The sequence below is a fragment of the Episyrphus balteatus genome, chromosome 2 (genome assembly GCF_945859705.1).
Source record: "Episyrphus balteatus chromosome 2, idEpiBalt1.1, whole genome shotgun sequence".
Taxonomy (NCBI): domain Eukaryota; kingdom Metazoa; phylum Arthropoda; class Insecta; order Diptera; family Syrphidae; genus Episyrphus; species Episyrphus balteatus.
The window spans coordinates 110588435-110607336 of record NC_079135.1 but is presented as its reverse complement, the minus strand read 5'-3'; the positions used below and the strand labels follow the sequence as shown (position 1 = coordinate 110607336).

Below are 18902 nucleotides of genomic sequence, written 5' to 3'. Positions count from 1 at the left end.
TTTATATGAAAGAAAGTTTAGGTGGGTAACTTATCATTTATCAACAGAAGCTAATATCTTTATAGCTCCATTATTGAATGAATTATTACGTATTATATGATTAGGAAGCAAATAATTTATTTAAGTGTTTATTATATTTTTTGTTTAATTTCTATACCATGGGGATGGGATTAAGATAAGCTGATTTGAATTCATTAATATTGATATTTGGAATATTTTTGGCAGTTAATTTGAGACTTCCTGGAATTTAATGGAAATAAAATATCAGCGAAATAATCTTGTAGAAAGTATGTTTAATTTTTAAGTTATCAGAGTTACAAAAGTTATAGACTAACTTTTGGAAAAACATGTTACGAAAATTATATAACAATCGGATTGCCAAGAAACTTGTTCAAAAATTTAAATTTTTTTTTCGAATTTTGTTCAGTTTTGGCTTTGTTGTTATGTTGTTATTTTGACCCTGTTTACCTAAAAAAGAATAAAATTCAACGGTTGTATTTTATTTTTTTGGGATGGTTGGTTACTGCCCAAAAATTTGTTTCTACAAAGTTATAAGGATGAATTATGTACTTCGTTTTGTTTTATATTTTTACAAGTTCAGAGCTCCCTAAGGCCTACACCCACCCACTACTTTAGTAGGTAAGTTGAAGATTCTTAAAAGACTACTTTAAAACTATTGATTGCACAACAGAAGAACCTCAGTGAAACCATGAAGCCTATCGTGCTGAAAATTTTTGGTCTAAAGACCAATAAGATAGTTTGGGCTTAGAGTAGTCCAAAATATGACAACAATGTATTTAAAGTTCTTAGTCTTTTAGTCCGAACGCACAAATCCGAAGCCAGGGCGGGTTAGGATTGATTGATCCCCCTTTCTGATTCTATACGAATAAAATTATTGCAAAAAAGAATATTAAATGTTAGCACCTACAGCCTTGGCCAAAAGTATAAGGCACGATTTCACTATTTCTGATCATTATTTTTTTTATTACATATGTAAGAAGAAGAAACCCCAAATCTCTATTAAAGAATTTTGTACGAAACAAAAGTTAAAAAAATGGAGTTTTTTTTTGGCAAAATAAAAATTTATTTGGAATTTTGTAAAGTTACAATTTCTAGAAAAGAAAAAATTTAAAAATTCAACTTTTTTGAAAATTTAGTTAGTTTTCTTGTTATTAAATATTACGCTTAAATAAGACTCAATTTCATAATATTATTATGAAATTGAGTCTTATTTAAGCGTAATATTTAATAACAAGAAAACTAACCGAGCTACTAAATCAAGGTTTTTTGGTTTTGTCTTAGTCTATGTTGCTTCAAATTTCAAAAATTAATTTCGGATTTTTTGGATTTTGAAAGCTTACTTTTGAGCTTACGTTTTTAAACAAAATCTTGAATATTTTAAAAACGGTTCAAGCTACAAAATTGTGGTTTATCTCAAAAACTATGATTCAAAAGCTGCAATTAATGGAAATAGAAAAAACTTAAAGAAGTGATTTTTTTTTTAATGTTTCCACTGGCCTGATTATACTGGAAGTGCACTTCTGAAACTTTAAGTTGAAATAAAAAATGACAGGGTGGAGCTACAAAATTAATTTTTGCGCAACAAATTAGCATTTACTTAGCTACAATTTTGGGCATCAAAAAATTATAATTTTCCTATTCTATCTTATTTTAGCGGAATTTTGAATAACAAAAAAAACTGTTGAGGCTACAAAAGCCAAGCTTTTGGAATTGAAAAGCATTTAAAAAGCTACAAATTTGGTGTCCGCTAACTCCAGACTTATTTGAGCGGAAAATTTAATAGTTTAAAAACTATGCGAGCTACAAATTTTTAGCATTTAATTAGCTACAATCAATGAGAATAATTTTTTTAACCCCGCAACAAAGTGTCCGCCAAAATAAGGGACGTCAATGATCCGATCTGGATCACAGGAATAATAAAACACAGCTAATAAAAACGTATGGGGCAATCAAAAATGCACCTCCTGAAGAGATTGTTATAATTATAGGCTTTATTTGAAGTTAGAGAATTAATAATTTTAACGCTACGCTTAACTTTAATGCATCTTATCTGCATTGAGAAAAATTACTGTCTTAACATAAGGCAAGAGTAGGGTGATTTCATACTCATACTCTTATAATCTTTTTGACTTTTTTAAATCTTTATGAATAATTTTAAAGGTGTGATCTTACATCTTATTTTTTTTTTATTTTGAACTATTAATATAAAGGCTTATTATCTACTATCTACAAATTATTAGTTCATTGAAATAATTCAAGTAAGTACCTATTTTACTTATTATTTTCATTCACATTTTAACTCTTTTAACATTTTATTGAACACTTGACACGTGTAATATACCCCAATGGGAGATATAAGTGCTCTGAAAACCAATCAGATTTTTTACTTGCTCTATATAGGGCAAGTATTGGTTTCGTGTCGAAAAAAAAAATTGAGGTTTTAATCAAAACCAACATTACGATGATGGAGAATTCCAAAAAAGTGGGTCTCGCAATTCCGTCCGTGCGTCTGTACGTCTGTGCGTCTGTGCGTCTGTGCGTCTGTGCGTCTGTGCGGTTGTGCGTCCATCTGTACACATTTCCACAGCCTAAACGGGTGGATGGATTTTCTTCAAATTTGGTATAGATGATTTTTATGGAATTCTGAAAGTTGGTTTTTTTTTGTTTTTTTATATCTCGTTTAGAACGTATACCTCCCATACAAAAAAATACGATATTACGAATTTCTCGAAAACGGCTCTAACGATTTTGATTAAACTTTGTATACGTAATATTTAAAGCAGTGGCAATAAAACTGCATTTTTATTTTTTCTCAAAAAAGTCAAATAACAAAAAAAAATTTTTTCATTCAACATAATTTTGCCCTAAATGTCGGCTCTTCCCCAATATCAATTTTTTTTTTAAATTTAGATCCAGCTTTTAAAATCTACAAGTAGACTAACATAAAAGTGCTTTGAGCTGCAAGAGCAAGTACGTGCGACCCCAGTCGTGCATTTTATTTTTTTTCAACTTCAATCCAATTGAATCTTCCCACAAGAAATAATACTTTTTAACCAATTGGTGCTTCCCACCAGAAACAATACTTTTGTTTGATAAGAAAATCAACAAGGTTAAATTGATGTGTTTTTAATTGATTGTATTTATTTTGATTTATTTATGAGGTTTTTATTATTTAAATTGATCAGGTTCTGACGTAAAAACTTGCACTGGTATTGTTTCAAGATTAATACTGTTATCGCTTGGGGTGGAAAAAAGATTTCACAAAATCATTATTAAAATTTTTGTTGAAGTCAAAAAAGTATAGACTAAAGAGCACGATATCATCACACGTGAGATGTAATCAGGCACCAACTTTTAAAATGTACTCCTCAGTTACTTAAATATAATTAGTTTTTTTTTAACAGAATGTCTCAGAGTATGAAGGATTAGGTACCTACATCTTTTTGTTTGTTGTTGCTGCTTGGTGGCGCTAGTTTTATTTGCTGTCAAGATCTTAATCTATCAAAAGTACCACCCCCTAGAAATTACAACACTTATGCCTCGAATTAGAAGTAAAGCAAAATCAGTTAAGATCTGCCTTTTGATTAATAAAATGCCTTTGAAATATACGAGTATGTACTTTTATTCCATTTTTATCAACAAAAAAAATCTTAGTTCGAAACTATTTTTATTTTTCCCAATGATATGATACTTCTTGTCACTTGATCATAAACTGATTTATTTACCTTTATTCGATTCTGAATTGGTTTGTTCAAGTGCTAAGATTATGAACAATAACTTGATTTATATAAATGTGTCATACGCATTTATTATTGTAAACATAATCCAATCTAAGGAATTTGCGGCTTAATAATACTCGTAAGACCCCCCACATGTGTATAAAAACAAAATAATAGTTTAAAGATTTCTTATCAAAGCCGATTGCCCAAACTTGTATCTATTGGTGATAAGACCAAATAGTACGTATTTAGTGTTGTAGTAACTTTTTATAGATACAAACCAAACACACATTTTGACAGTTTTAACAACAGATTAAAGGCCATTTCGTCGGCCTCATAAGGAAACCTTGTAACTCCCAAACTCAAAATTTTACAGGAGAGACGAAAGGGTAGAGAAACAACAGAATAGTTTTCAGTTAAGTGCTGTGCAAATTTGAATTTAAGTCTATTTAGAGTTTTCGGAATGACTTCAAATTTTCAGGGTTGCTCCGCTGACATATTTGCTAAGAAAAGGCATTCAAAAGTCATTTTCGAAATAAGGTGGAGTTACGAGGTTTCCTTGTGAGGCCGACGATTTGCTGATTCGAAACACAAAATTTTGTTTTGCAAAACTACAATTTCTAATAAAGAAAGAAACTTAAAAATACACTTTTTTTAATTTTTACCGTTAAATATGAGGTTTCGTCTTTATTTATCGGAATCTTTTATAACAAGAAAACTAATTGAGCTACAAAATCAAGGTTTAAACATTTCATCTAATTCTAGGGTAGGTACATACATATATAATTTTCTCAAAAGAAATTGTTTGAATTTCGCATTTTTGAGCTTACTTTTTTAAACAAAACCTTGAATAATTTAAAAGTAATGAAGCTACAGAATTTGGGTTTGCATACATTTTTTTTTTCAAAAACTTCAATTACTGGCAAAATAAAAAAGTTATTGTTTTTAAATGTCTTCACAGGTTTGAACAAACCGGAAGTACACTTTTTAAACTTAAAATTGATATAAGAAATGAAAGCTACAAAATTAAATATTGCTCCACAAATCAGCATTTAATTAGCTACAATTTTTGCATCAAAAAATAGTAATTTTCATCCTTCTACCTTCAGTCTTAGTTAAGCAGAATTTTAAAATACAAAAACTGTTGAGAGTATAAAAATGAAGTGGAATTGAAAAGTATTTAAGAAGCTACAAATTTGGATGCCAACCAAACCTATGTATGTATTTCTTATAATCATTTCAGATTTTGTCCGCTAACTTCAGACTTATTTTAGTGAAAAATTCAACAACTTAAAAACCATGCGAGCTAAAAATTTATGGTTTGAGCAACAAATAAGCATTTAATTAGCTTCAATAACTGGGATTATTTTTTTATTCCGCCACAGTGTCCAATGTAACGAACATAAATCTAAAATTTTCCAAATAAAACATTATTACTCTTTGGTAAATATTCAATAAATCAGTCATATTTTATTTGCTTTCTTTTTCTTTTCAATAATTGAGTTCAATCACAAATTCCTTTGCAATATTAATTCCTGGTTTTTCAACTGCAATAGCTTGTTCATGGGCAATAACTTTCAATTCCTCAGTTTTACCATCATACTTAATTGTTGCAGATTTTGGTGTCTTCTCCAAACCAGCAATAATAACTCGTTCTAAAGTCGAAGCGGTCTTATAATCAGGTGTTGTTATGAAAGAATTCTTCAAACTATTTCCACTGAACTCAAATTGTTCGTAGATGTATTTGCCTTGACGGTAATCATAAGATTTCTCATCATCAATGTACAAAGTGCCCTTTGAAGATCCATTCTTGTCCAAGCAAACAATCAATGTGTAAGGATCATCCTTCATGAGAGTAGCTGTACGACGAATATTTTCCTTCTTAGAAATGATTGTTCCTCCTCGTTGATAAACTGGAGTCTGAAAATAAGGAAACAATCGTTAAAAATATACATATTTTTCATACTTTTAGGAGGTGAATTACCTTCTTATAATCAACTTGAATAGTTTCATGACCAACTTTATCATATTTCTGGAAGTTATCAGTATCATACCATACATCACCAACTTTCTGGCCATCCTTCGATGGGAAATAAACATCGATTTCCTTGACTCCCGGCTCCATAACAGGACACACAAGAAGCTGATCTTGAAGCATAAACTGTGATTCGATTCTATAAACTTCCTTATCTTTAGGATATTGAGCCAAAAGTGGTCTCATAACTGGTAAACCAAACTTTTCATGCTCATAGAACATTGTATACCACATTGGCAAATAGCTGTAACGCTTACGAATAGCATCCCTAATAACCAGACGAGTTCTCTCAGAGAACAACCATGGTTCTCTGCGTGCAGTTCCTTGGTTAGCATGAGCTCGGAAGAATGGAGTATATGTTCCGACTTGATACCAACGTTCAACCAACTCAGGTTCTGGATCACCAAAGAAGCCACCCACATCAGATCCACAAAATGAAAATCCTGCAATACCCTCTGACAAACACATCTTAATGGAATTCTCCAAATGACCCCAAGCTGCTGTATTATCTCCCATCCAAACGATTGCATACCTTTGGGAGCCAGCAAAATGTGAACGAGTTAGAATAAAAGGTCTCTGATTTGGATCACGTTGCAATAAACCTTGATGAGTTCCCATAACTTGCATGTGTCCAAACAAATTATGAACATCGCGATGTTCCCATCCGCCATAATGAAGATTGTCCTTGGGCATAGTTTTCTCGGGGCCATTGAAGACCGATGGTTCATTCATATCATTCCAAATCATTACATCCTTAGTTGTTGTATTGAATCTCTCCACAACAAACTGATCAGCATAATATTGACGAACAGCTGGATTGAAAAAGTCCGGATAACTAGCTGGACCTGGCCAACATGATCCTTCATAGTCCTTGCCTTGGAGATTCTTAGTGTAATAACCCTTCTTTTCACATTCTTGATGGAAGAAGTAAGTTTTATCTATTTTGTAGTGAGGATCAATGATAATTGTCAAATGGCGATGGGAATCTGTCAAATTCTTAATCATTCCCAAGGGATTGGGGAAATGCTTTGGATCCCAGGTAAAGTATTTCTTTTCATCTGTGTACTCGATATCAAGCCAAATTGTATCCATAGGAATGTCGTAGTTATCAAAATTGGCAGCAACTTCGACAATATCAGTGGAATTGTCATAATTCCAGCGGCACTGGTGATGGCCAAGTGTAAAGAGTTGTGGGAGATTGGCTGTACCTGTAAGCTCAGTGTATTGTCTAAAAGCGTCCAAAGGAGTTGGTCCAAGTAAAATAAAAGCATCGACAATACCACTTTCTGACATAAAACGAGCTGATGGAGAATCGGACACATCTTTTTTAGATGCCCAAATGTCGACCCATGTTTCAGCAGCATTATGCCAAAATACTCCAGCTGATCGTTCAGGTCTAAAACGATAAAAAACTAATAAGTATTAAGCCTTGAAAAATCATTTCAAATATTCTTACCCATGACCATAAATGACGGGAACACTTCCATACAAAGCCATTTTGCTTTCCAGTTCATAATTCGCTGTATCCAAGTTAAACAGGCGGTAGGGATCATCACCTTCGGTTGATTTCAAAATAAAGCTTTCAGCATGTTCAGGAATTCCAAAGAGAACTTCTGCCTGAGGGAATGAAAAGTCCAATGCAATAGCTTCAGGACCAAAAGGTTTTGTATCAAGATGGCCGGAGAAATCTTCTTCCCATTCGTCAGGATCTTCCATTGGTTCACCACTTGACTTTCGGCGAATATGTTCAAAGCGCATTAATCTCTTGGCATTAACGGACACCGAAAGAACATCGTTTTGATAGAAATCAATTCGGAAGGGGTCAAGTGTCAGAACGGCTTTGTTTTCTCCAGAGGTTATAAGAATTGAAGATCCGTCGCTGGTTTCAACATTTAACCTTAAAAACACAAAAATTTCTTCAAATGATCTCAAAAACATTTTTGAACTTGTACTTACGATCCGATTTTAAGAGAAGGTTGAAGAGCATCTTTAACCCTATAACGAGCTTTCAGAGGATTTTTTTCGTCAATTTGAACTCGGAATTTATTGCTTTCTAAAGCTTCCAATCTCAAAACAAATAGGTGATCATTGGCCTTGTTGACCAAATCCAGTTCTACAAAGTCATCAAACGACTTTAGTGTATCAGAGACGATGGCAAATTTGGAACTTCCTGGTGTATCTTTTCGAGTTCGTCTAAAAAATCAATCTTAACTAAGCCTTTTGTTTAAAGAAACAAAATAAGTTTAAGCTTACCTGCAAAAACTGCTTTGTTGGCAGGTTTTGAATGTCGTCCGGTCAACACCCCAACCATAATTATGGAGGGTGAAGATTATTAATATTACTAGTGCTAAACGCATACTTTTTTGACTGTGCCAACTTTGGTTCAGGGTTTTGGTATTTATATGAAAATAGAAAGTTGTAAAAAGGTCTTAATCAGATCCACAGAAGCTAAAAGAGACTTTAATCTGTTGTTATTTTTTTGGTGCTATCTTTATAGCTTCATTTTAATTATTAATTATGATTATAAAGCAATACAATAATAAAATATTCAAGTGTGTTTATTATATTTTTGTTTGCATATAACGCGGTAAGATAAGATGATGTAAATTAATTATTGATAATTGAAATTATATTGGAATATTATCTAAGACTCCAGGTGGTGGTTAAGTTGTTAGAAAAAACTGGAATTAAAAAATAGTTATGTAGGTTAGTGTTACATTATATTTTTATCAAATGGTGCCTTCTTTTTGAAATAATAGATTAGATACTATTTTCTTGCAAAAAAATTAAAGTAAAACAGACTTCTTAAAAACAGCGACTGCCATCTGCTTCTTGGAAATAGCCCAGCACTTTCTTGAGTATGTGAAGACTAAATTTTGGTATACAAAGGAAAGGACTGAGGAAGTGGCTGCAGTGGATTCACCACCAAGCGAGAGCTCAACACAACATCTTTTTAAAAAGTAATTCGATATTTTAACCTGTCAACACCATATCCATAAACGTCAATGGCTTTCCTTGATTTTCTCAGCTAGCTCTCAGATTTTTAAATAGAACGTGATTTTTATAGTGGTGTTGCATCATTTCAGTTTTTTAGTTGTAAGAGAGCACGACTGGGTCGCACGAACTTGCTCTTAGAGTTCAAGTTGCTTAAATATTTAAGACTTTTTATATAGAAACTTGGGAAATGTAGGTATATAAAAAAAAAAAAAAAAAAAAAATTCATTTTTCAACAAAATAAAACAATATCTGAAATCAAATCACCCCACAAAACAAGTATGCAATTTTGTTTGATATATTAAGGTGCATTTTTAGAAAAAAATTTTTCAAAATCGTTAGAGCCGTTTTTAAAAAACTAATTTTTTATAAATAATTTTTTGAAAAAAAAAGTTTAAAAATAAAACTGGTATGCCATTTTGTAGAAATAACTAACCAACATCTAAAAACAAAATTTCAAAAAAATTCAATGTCCCGTTTTCGAAAATTTGATTTTTCAAAAAAAAAATTTCAAAATTTTTTTAAAAATCCAAAAATTATTTTTTTCAAAATTTTATTTTTGGCTTATATTAAAATTGTATAAATGCTTTTGTATAAAAAATTTCGTTGAAATACAATAAGTAGTTTTGCAGAAAATCCGATTTGAAAAAAGCGGTCCTATGGCAGGTACCGTTAATAATGATTTTCAAAAAAAAAATTTTTTCTTCAAAAGATAGATCTTGTTTAAAAACTAACATTTGAATTTTTTTAACAAAATCGTTGGAGCCGTTTTCGTGAAATTAAACTTTTCCGAAATTTTTGTATGACAGGTACCGTTATTTTTGGTCCAAAAAAATTAATTCCAAAAACCCCTCTGGAGAGTCTCCAAAAACTGCTACATAGCAAGTTTGAAGTCAATCGGTCCATCCGTTTAGGCTCTAGTTCCTTTTACAGACAGACAGACAGACTGACAGACAAACGGACAGACGGACTTCCGGGACCCACTTTTTTCGCATTGTCTATCATCGTAATGTCATGGAAAAATGTTATCTCAACTTTTTTTTTGTACGAATGCATAACTTGATATATATAGTACCTATATCGCAAGTAAAAATTGGTACGTGATTTCAAAACGGAATAAGATTTTTGTTAGTGGTATATACATAAATTTGGTAGTTAATCACGGTGTGCTTTTGAATGAATATATTAATGATAAATATTTATTTAGTATTTTATGTCATTGAACATGCTCAAAACCGCCTCCATCTGAACACAAAACAAAAACATTTGAACACAAAATATAAATCAATTTTACTCTGGAAAGCATGAATAGTATGAATTCTATGTTTCCTAAGTTGTTTTTAAATGAATTTTGGTTGTTTTTTGGTTTCTTTCAACTAATAATAGGCTATAATAATAAGGAAGGGTAATAAGGAAATAAGACGTTCACGGGTTTTTATTGCAGGAATCGTTCAATGGGTTATAAAAGAAGATAAAACCGCGGAGTGCTATTAAATGAGAGGGTGGAAACTGAAGATAGGGGTGCAAAAGCCCCTTTTTGGTTTTTTCAATATACCTCGTTAACCAAGCAAAATTTTGATATATTGCACATAAACCTTTTTGTAGAGAATTAAATTTCCTATTTGAATAATGTTTTTTAAAAATTGAAAAAAAAATTTCCATACCAAAATAGTCGAAAAAACTCAAAAAATCGATTTTTTTGATATTTTTTTCATGATTGTTTCGACTCAAAAAATCGATTTTTTTGATATTTTTTTCATGATTGTTTCGACTATTTTGGTATGGACATTTTTTTTTCAATTACTAATTCCCAAATATCAACACAAAACAAAAAATTTATATGCATACACACTTCATCAAAATTCTATCCGCAGCTTGATTTAGCTACTATTACTATCGGCAGCTGCTTGTTGTTTTTGGAATGCATATTAACGCAAACTGCGGGTACGGTTAACAATGACAAAAAACACAGCTATTGTTGACGAGCTGAATTTTGTTTCGTTTATGATATTTTTTTTTTTTAAGTAAAAGTTAAAAAAAAATTAATAATTATTAATTTTAATTATAATAATTAGTAAAATATGAATTACTTGACTCGAAAAGAACGATGAAATTTGTTTTTACTTGGTTGTCGGGAGCTTGTGTGCTGATCATATATTTAAGCTAAATTTTAACTAAATTAACTTAATTTAAATTTGAAATAAATGAATTGAAAAATGAATTTAACTTAAAGACTAGTCCTATAACGAGGTTAGGTACCTTAGCCCCAAAGCAAAAATCCCCTAAACAAAATCCCCAACACACAATTCCCAAAGGAGAATTCCCAAATCTAAAATCTCCAAAACCAAAATCCCCAAATCAAAAACATCTAATCTAAATCCTTAAGCACAGATTCACCCAGGGTTCCCAGGTTGAGGGGAAAATCACCATTTTTGCCGATTTTCTTAGACGAAAGCGATAAAATAGGGGACGGGGATAAAAAAGGGGAAAAAATATCTAAAAGGGGAAAATTTTAAACTTACAAAAACATTAGACACAATCTTTGAACAATGGAATCAATTTAAATAAAACTTAATTTCGAGATAAACTATATTATTCCACGCTAAGTGGATTTTTTAATTTGACAGCTCTACTAAAAACTAGGGTGCTTCCATTTTTTAATTCACTCCTCAAAATATTTCATTAAGGGAATCTGAACTTTTTTGGGTATATCAAACGAAATTTTCAGCCAGCACCAGCAGCCGCGGCAGTAAAAAAAAATAAAAGTAAAAAAAAATACTTATACATTTTTAAGACATCGTTGTTAAAAAAGCCTGCCTTAATCGGCATAAATACTCTATGATTTACAAAAATACATTAAATATAGAAAATAACATCCATTTTTTATTAAATTAGCACTGATATTTTAGATTTACCCTCAAAAATAAATTTATGAAGTAGTTCCATACTTCATAAATTTTATTTTGACTGTTTTTAGTTTGAAAATGAAATATGTATTTGGAGCTTCATTTTTGTTAATTTTTTTTATTAACTTATGTCCATTATAAAGTTTTTATTTTTATGAATAAATTAAACACAAAATTAATATGTTTAAAAAAAGATTTAAATACAAAAATTTAAAAAAAATAAATACTTGCATTTTTTTTCTGGGAAAAAGGGGATTTTTTTCGAAAAAGGGGAAAAATAAACGTTTTGGTGTTAAAAAAAAGGGGATTTTTATTTTGAAAACCTGGGAACCCTGGATTCACCATATATTCAATATTCAAAATGATGGAGAACCTAATGAAGATATTCCTTATACACTATAGGTATATGCAAATACCTTTAATAAGTGTACATGTATATGCAAGGAAAAATAAAGCATTGGAACCTAGTATTTAATATTCTCCTGATATTTTTCTGCATTATTTATAAACCTTGGGGGTTTGACTATATAAAAAATGCACTACATATTACGGTTTTTTATTTATAATCTTTATTGAATGTTCATTAATAATTCTAGATTTTTGATAGGATATTTTTTCTTTATTAAAAACAAAAAATATGTTGACCTATAAATACAAAGGTTTATTAAAATATCTTAAAAAATATATTAAATGCAATAAAATAATTAAAGTAATCAACTTTTATTTAACTCTTGACGCATGAAATTCTCTAAAAAAAAACAATCAGTTTTCTATAATTAAAATTTAAACAAATTGGATATCACTAAAAAAACAATAATTCTTGTTATTGGAATTAATTGAATTTAATAATTTTATGATATTTTTCAATAAAATGTTTACTATACCTACATCTAATAAAAATTAACTTTATTGCATATAGGGGTTTGCCTTTGCCTAGCGCCAGAGTACTCAGAAAAATGTATATTTACAATGACTGTGAATGTGAATACTTTTTGGCGTTTAATTTCCTAAATAACACGGTGTAACACTCAAAATATACGCGGGCGGAGACCTATCAGGTTTTGTAGAGCTAGTCGCACTGAATACGAAACGGTATTTGAAAATCCCCTAACACCCCCAAAATCTGGAGTTACGGGCAAAAAACGGTTTTTTGGACCTTCACCCATTGAAAAAATTCTAGCTTCGACAATTTTGTACCCATTTTCGATTTTTTTACAGTTTCTGATAGAAGATAAATATACCTTTATAACAATGTGTAAAACATGTAACTCGGTTAAACCACTTAGAATTTATAAGATGTCAAAGTTCAAAAATTCAATTTTTTTTGTCATTTGCCCAACTTCGGCATCAATTTAAAGTATATGTTTTCAAAACAACATGCTATTTAAAAAATATATTCTAAAACTATATCTATTTTCCAATCGATCAAGGTATTTTTTATGAAAATCACTTCAAAATTGGCTTAGAAAAAAAAATTTTTCGATTTCAACCCAGATACAGAAATTGGAACTTTTAGGTATAGAACAAAAATGTTGTTTCGGCACGTAGTAGGATAAGTTGGGCGCCAGGATTTGATGAAGGGTTTTTGTAGAAGAGCTCAATACAAACATTTTTTTTCTTTGGAAGGGGGGTCTATCTCCCCCCGTTTAGGTGGGAGGGGCATTTTTCTAAAAAAAAATTATCAAAATAAAAAAAAAATATTAAAAAACAACGGCAGCACTTACATTAATAAATGATACCATTTCCAAAAGGTAAAATTGTGCATTTGATTCTAATTTTTAAATCAATATAATATTCCCAATAGTTTTTGAAATAATCGATTTCAAAGTTAAAAATAGGGGAAAAAATTTTTTTTAAAACTCATTTTATACTATTTTTGGCCAGACTGTGAATTTTAGTAAATAAATTACTTAAACAGAAAACTGCATCAATTGATTCCTTATCGAACCGTGAAAACTATGTGTTTCTATGTCTTCTAGTTTTTGGGAAAATTGAAAAATTATTTTATCAGATTTTTCTTTTTTCAAAATATTTTTTGTTTTTATTTGTTTTTATTTTTCAATTTTCTCAAAAACTAGAAGACATAGAAACATATAGTTTTCACGGTTCGATAAGGAATCAATTGATGCAGTTTTCTGTTTAAGTAATTTATTTACTAAAATTCACAGTCTGGCCAAAAATAGTATAAAATGAGTTTTAAAAAAAATTTTTTCCCCTATTTTTAACTTTGAAATCGATTATTTCAAAAACTATTGGGAATATTATATTGATTTAAAAATTAGAATCAAATGCACAATTTTACCTTTTGGAAATGGTATCATTTATTACTGTAAGTGTTGCCGTTGTTTTTTAATAATTTTTTTTTATTTTGATAATTTTTTTTTAGAAAACTGCCCCTCCCACCTAAACGGGGGGAGATAGACCCCCATTCCAAAGAAAAAGATGTTTATATTGAGCTCCTCTACAATAACCCGTTATCAAATCCTGGCGCCCAGGTTATCCTACTACGTGCCGAAACAACATTTTTGTTCTATACCTAAAAGTTCGAATTTCTGTATCTGGGTTGAAATCGAAAATTTTTTTTTTCTAAGCCAATTTTGGAGTGATTTTCATAAAAAATACCTCGATTGATTGGGAAATAGATATAGTTTATGAATATATTTTTTAAATAGCATGTTGTTTTGAAAACATAAACTTTAAATTGATGCCGAAGTTGGGCAAATGACAAAAAAAATTGAATTTTTGAACTTTGACATCTTATAAATTCTAAGTTGTTTAACCGAGTTACATGTTTTATACATTGTTATAAAGGTATATTTATCTTCTATCAGAAACTGTAAAAAAATCGAAAATGGGTACAAAATTGTCGAAGCTAGAATTTTTTCAATGGGTGAAGGTCCAAAAAACCGTTTTTTGCCCGTAACTCCAGATTTTGGGGGTGTTAGGGGATTTTCAAATACCGTTTCGTATTCAGTGCGACTAGCTCTACAAAACCTGATAGGTCTCCGCCCGCGTATATTTTAAAACCTCATTTTTGTAACACCGTGTAATAGGTAACTTCAGATAGGTACAAATTTTTACGTACGTAGGTAGTTTATCAATTTTGAAGTAAACTACTTGTTGTAAATACCAAAAGTCCAAAACCTTAAAAATATTTTGTTTATCATATTTTTTGAGATCATTAAAATTGTTTAATTTTTTCAATTTGATAAGAGATCTATAAGATACGATCGAAATGTACTTGAATAATTGAATTTTTGTATAATAAGGGATTTTATCTTGTTCTAGAAAGTATTGCTGTTCAATAAAAGTGTTTTGAATGTTATCGAATTTTGAATGAGATTCATTAGATTGCCACTTTAAAAATGGGGGAGTGTCCATGACAAACCTATTTTAAATACGAAAAGGTATAGCATTTTGTTACTCAAAAAATATCTGCAATTAATAAAATTAATTTGAAAAAATACATGGCAACCAAAACCAACAAAATATTATAGTGCAGGTCACAATTTTGTATGTAATTTAAAATATGGAACACAATTTTTTATATTTAAGAATTACGAGCTTTGTTTCGACAGTACACTCAATTTTTTGTATGAAAATCTTTTTTGAGAAAAATAAGCCTTTCAATATTGGTTATAAGCCAGATACCTAATGTTAATCAACGAAAACACTTGACTTCTAAGTTCGAAGCTTAACGCTTTAATAGTCGATCGTGGCAAACAGATTCCTTAAAGTTCGTATATTTCAAGTAAAAATAAAGCCCACCCACGTTTCCGTTAAGGTTTTTATTTTATATGATTTGCTTAATCATTTCACTAAACACTGGAGTTGCACAATAGCCTCTTATCGAAACAGTTGTTATGGAACTTCTTGTTAGAAATATCTACTTAATCTAAAACATCAGTACAATTTTTTTTTTCAAAAACTGCAATTTAAGAGAATTGGAAAAACGTTGAGTTGGAAAAGATTAATTAAAGTTGTTTTATCGCTTGCTACAAAAGCCTGTTAACATGCTAATAATCCTCAGGCAGGAAGAAACAAATTATATTTTTTTGTATGAATTATTTGAAAATATGTAGGTAAGTATTGAAACACAGTGGTTCCCCCCGTAGGCCGAAAAGCGAAATGAAGGTTAAAATATTTTTTTATTTTTTTGAAAATGTAATATCTGGACAAATAGCTAAATCCCAACTTTTTGCTTTAAAGTGTTTTCATTGTGGTACTAACGATCAGTTATTATGATCAAAGAAATTTGTTGTTATCCACTTTAAAATATAGATTAACGAAATATTGAAATGGTTCGGTTTAAAAGATTAATTCTGTTTTCCAATAATTTCTTTTTAAAAATATGAAAGAAATGAAATTTGTTTAAATGTTTTTTAGATTAGATTAGATTAGATTCTTCCTTTATTCATTAGATAAATTACAATTTTTTTTTTTTTTCTATTGGAAATACGGACATGACAATGCTACCGTCTGCCGGAAATGACATTTCAGTATAATAAATAAAATTATATAAAGAGAAGATGTATCAAAAAGATTTACAATAAATTTGAAATAATAAATTAAATAAATAAATATTACACAAAATATTAGACAAAAGTTTATATTAACATAGGTAGATATGAGGAGTAAATTTGTATATAATTTTAAATTTTAAGTATTAAATATTAATTTTTTAATTTTAAAATTTTAATTTTTTTTAAATTTTCAATTATTTTAAATTTTTAATATTTTTTAAAATTTTTTAAGTTTTTTTTTTTTTAAATAAATTTTTTTTTTTTTTTTTTTTTTTAAATTAAATTATGGGAGAGCGAGAAACGTTTGAGCAATTTTAATGATTTGCAACATAAAAACTAGTAATTTTAATGTTTTTTATATGGCGAATTTAAGACCACAGAAATATTGAGCTTGTGAATACTGATTCCATTACAAGTAAATCTCAAGGCAGACGCAAACAAACATTTTTATAAACTATTTCTCTTCTAACAAACGCTCGTGTTTTGAGCCAACTGAAACCTCAAATCTTCCCTATTGTTGCTGAATTTTTGCATTAAATTTCTTTTTAAATATTTAAGAAACATGTAGAACAATGTAGTTTTTAATTTAAATCGCTTTTTAAGATTCTCTGCAAATAAAATTTATTTACTTAAATTGTAACCATAGCTAAGATTTTGTTAAAAAAAAACACACATTTTAACAAAATACTTCTTGTTCATTCCGCTATACCATATCTGTTGTAGAAAAAATGTTCCCGATCCAAATGCTTTTGCCATTCGGAAATGAGTTACGGGTACGAAAATTCCACTTTCGAAGTTCTCATTTCGAACGTACCTACAGGAGATTTTTCGGTTTTGAAATAGGTAGTACAAAATATTTGTTTTAATTTATTATTTCTTTTATTTTCGGAACGAAATACAGAGTAGCTATGTGTCAAATTTTAGTAGGCGAAATTGTATAAAATTGTAACGATTAAATTTGACTTAAAAAAAATACATTATAATCTCTATCTTTATTAAATGAAATAGTAAGTTCCCAATACCTTAGAATTTTCTTTATTTGCACAAATTTATAATGCAATTGAAACTGATATAACATTTTACTTATCACAGACCACCAATAAAATCGACCCCCAGCTAACCTGGTGTTTTCATTTTTATTAACAAACTTTATTTGTTTAGCAGGCATCAACCAAATTGAAGGTCAATAGGTAAGTGTTATTTGATAATAAATTGATAATTGTTAATTATATTATTCTACTTTAACCGGACACACATGTTGTTTTATAATAAAATATAACCCTTGTTAAATCATATGTATTTGATTGCCCAATTTTTTTAAGAATACTAATGGACTTGGACTTTTCTATTTTAAATGGATTGTCAAAATCGGTATTAGCTATATGGTCTGGTGAAATAACAGGCTTCCGGCCTTTAACTTATAATAAGCTCAAATTGCGATCGTTTTATATTCACGATAGATTTCAATTGGTTTTTATAAACATTTTTGAAGAGTCAAATGCCCTCAAAGAAAATTGTTTGAAATTTTGTGTATGGAAAGTTTTTTTTTTAATAAGCAATTAACACTAATGAACTTTATTTAATCAAAACCCACCTCAGTTTTAAAACTCTGAATGTCAATCGGTTATCACAAAAATTAATTTCACGGTTTTGCTTTTTTCAATAATAAAAATAAAATCGAAATTAAAAACTTTACTATTTGTCTATCGTTACCTTGACGCTGGATGGACAAATGAGAAATGTGTTCAAACTAATTTAAACATTCAAATTTTAATGCAAATTCTAAAATGTTTACACTTCTACTCTCACTCATATTGTTTCTATTCGTATCTACTTGTAAAAATCATATTGTTCTTTTAATTGAACAAAAATATTGTTGATATGTATGTACTTCCCATCTCAAAGCTCAACGATGACAATAAAAAATATTCTAATTATTCAATTAATTTTTTTTTATCATTTTATTATTGTTTTGGTTTGGATTTAATCTACATTTATTTATAGGGTGTTCATTTTTTCGTTATACCAATTTTAGTAGATTTTTATCCTATACCTAAGGAAAAAAATAATTTCTAAGAACTATATTAAGTTGTAAATCCTATAACCGAGGAATAGGCTTAATGGGGAAAAGAAGCACCCCTTTTTTATACTTTTCTTTTCTTGTCAGTCATTAGTCGCTTTTTTCTGCATTTTATGCAAACCACCCTGTATTAGCGTATGACCATACCCCACATGAATTAACTGGAAATATGCGAAGTAAAAATCTGGAAGATGACTTGTCAATTTGTTATTTCTATACCTAAAACCAAAAATGAAAAAATCTAAAAAAAAATGTAGGGGAGAGTGGCGGACAGTGAGACGGTGCAAACAGTGAGACAATCCATTTTTCTCTTTTCTGAAAATAAGCACAGTAACGCTAGTTTGGGTCAAAACGTTTATTTCCCCGTCTGCGTCTTTTAATTTTGTCCCGACTTAATTAAAGCTGTCCATTTTCCCCCGCCGTAAAATATCACACAAAATCAGGTGAAAGTAGTTTTTGGAGTGTTATAAAAAGAGTGTATAACACAAAAAAATCTGGTTAGTGGACAGAACTTTTTTTACATATGTATTATATTTATATGTTCTTTCATAAAAAAATATCATTGAATTAGAATTCCTTCTCGTTTTTTGTAATTTTATATTTTTCCGAAAAATGACAAAAAGT

The 18902-nt window shown here is 29.6% G+C and overlaps 1 protein-coding gene across 1 annotated transcript; it reads right to left on the bottom strand.

Moving 5' to 3' along the window:
• Positions 1-5190: 5190 nt before the first annotated feature.
• LOC129909932 (neutral alpha-glucosidase AB-like) lies at positions 5191-17948 on the bottom strand. The gene is made up of 6 exons (XM_055987104.1): positions 17793-17948; positions 8029-8151; positions 7732-7968; positions 7232-7672; positions 5725-7171; positions 5191-5660 (listed from the first exon to the last, which is right to left on the bottom strand). Exons 2-6 carry the CDS (start codon positions 8130-8132, stop codon positions 5232-5234), a joined length of 2658 nt encoding a protein of 885 aa, XP_055843079.1. The 5' UTR covers positions 8133-8151; positions 17793-17948; the 3' UTR covers positions 5191-5231.
• Between the last annotated feature and the right edge of the window lie 954 nt (positions 17949-18902).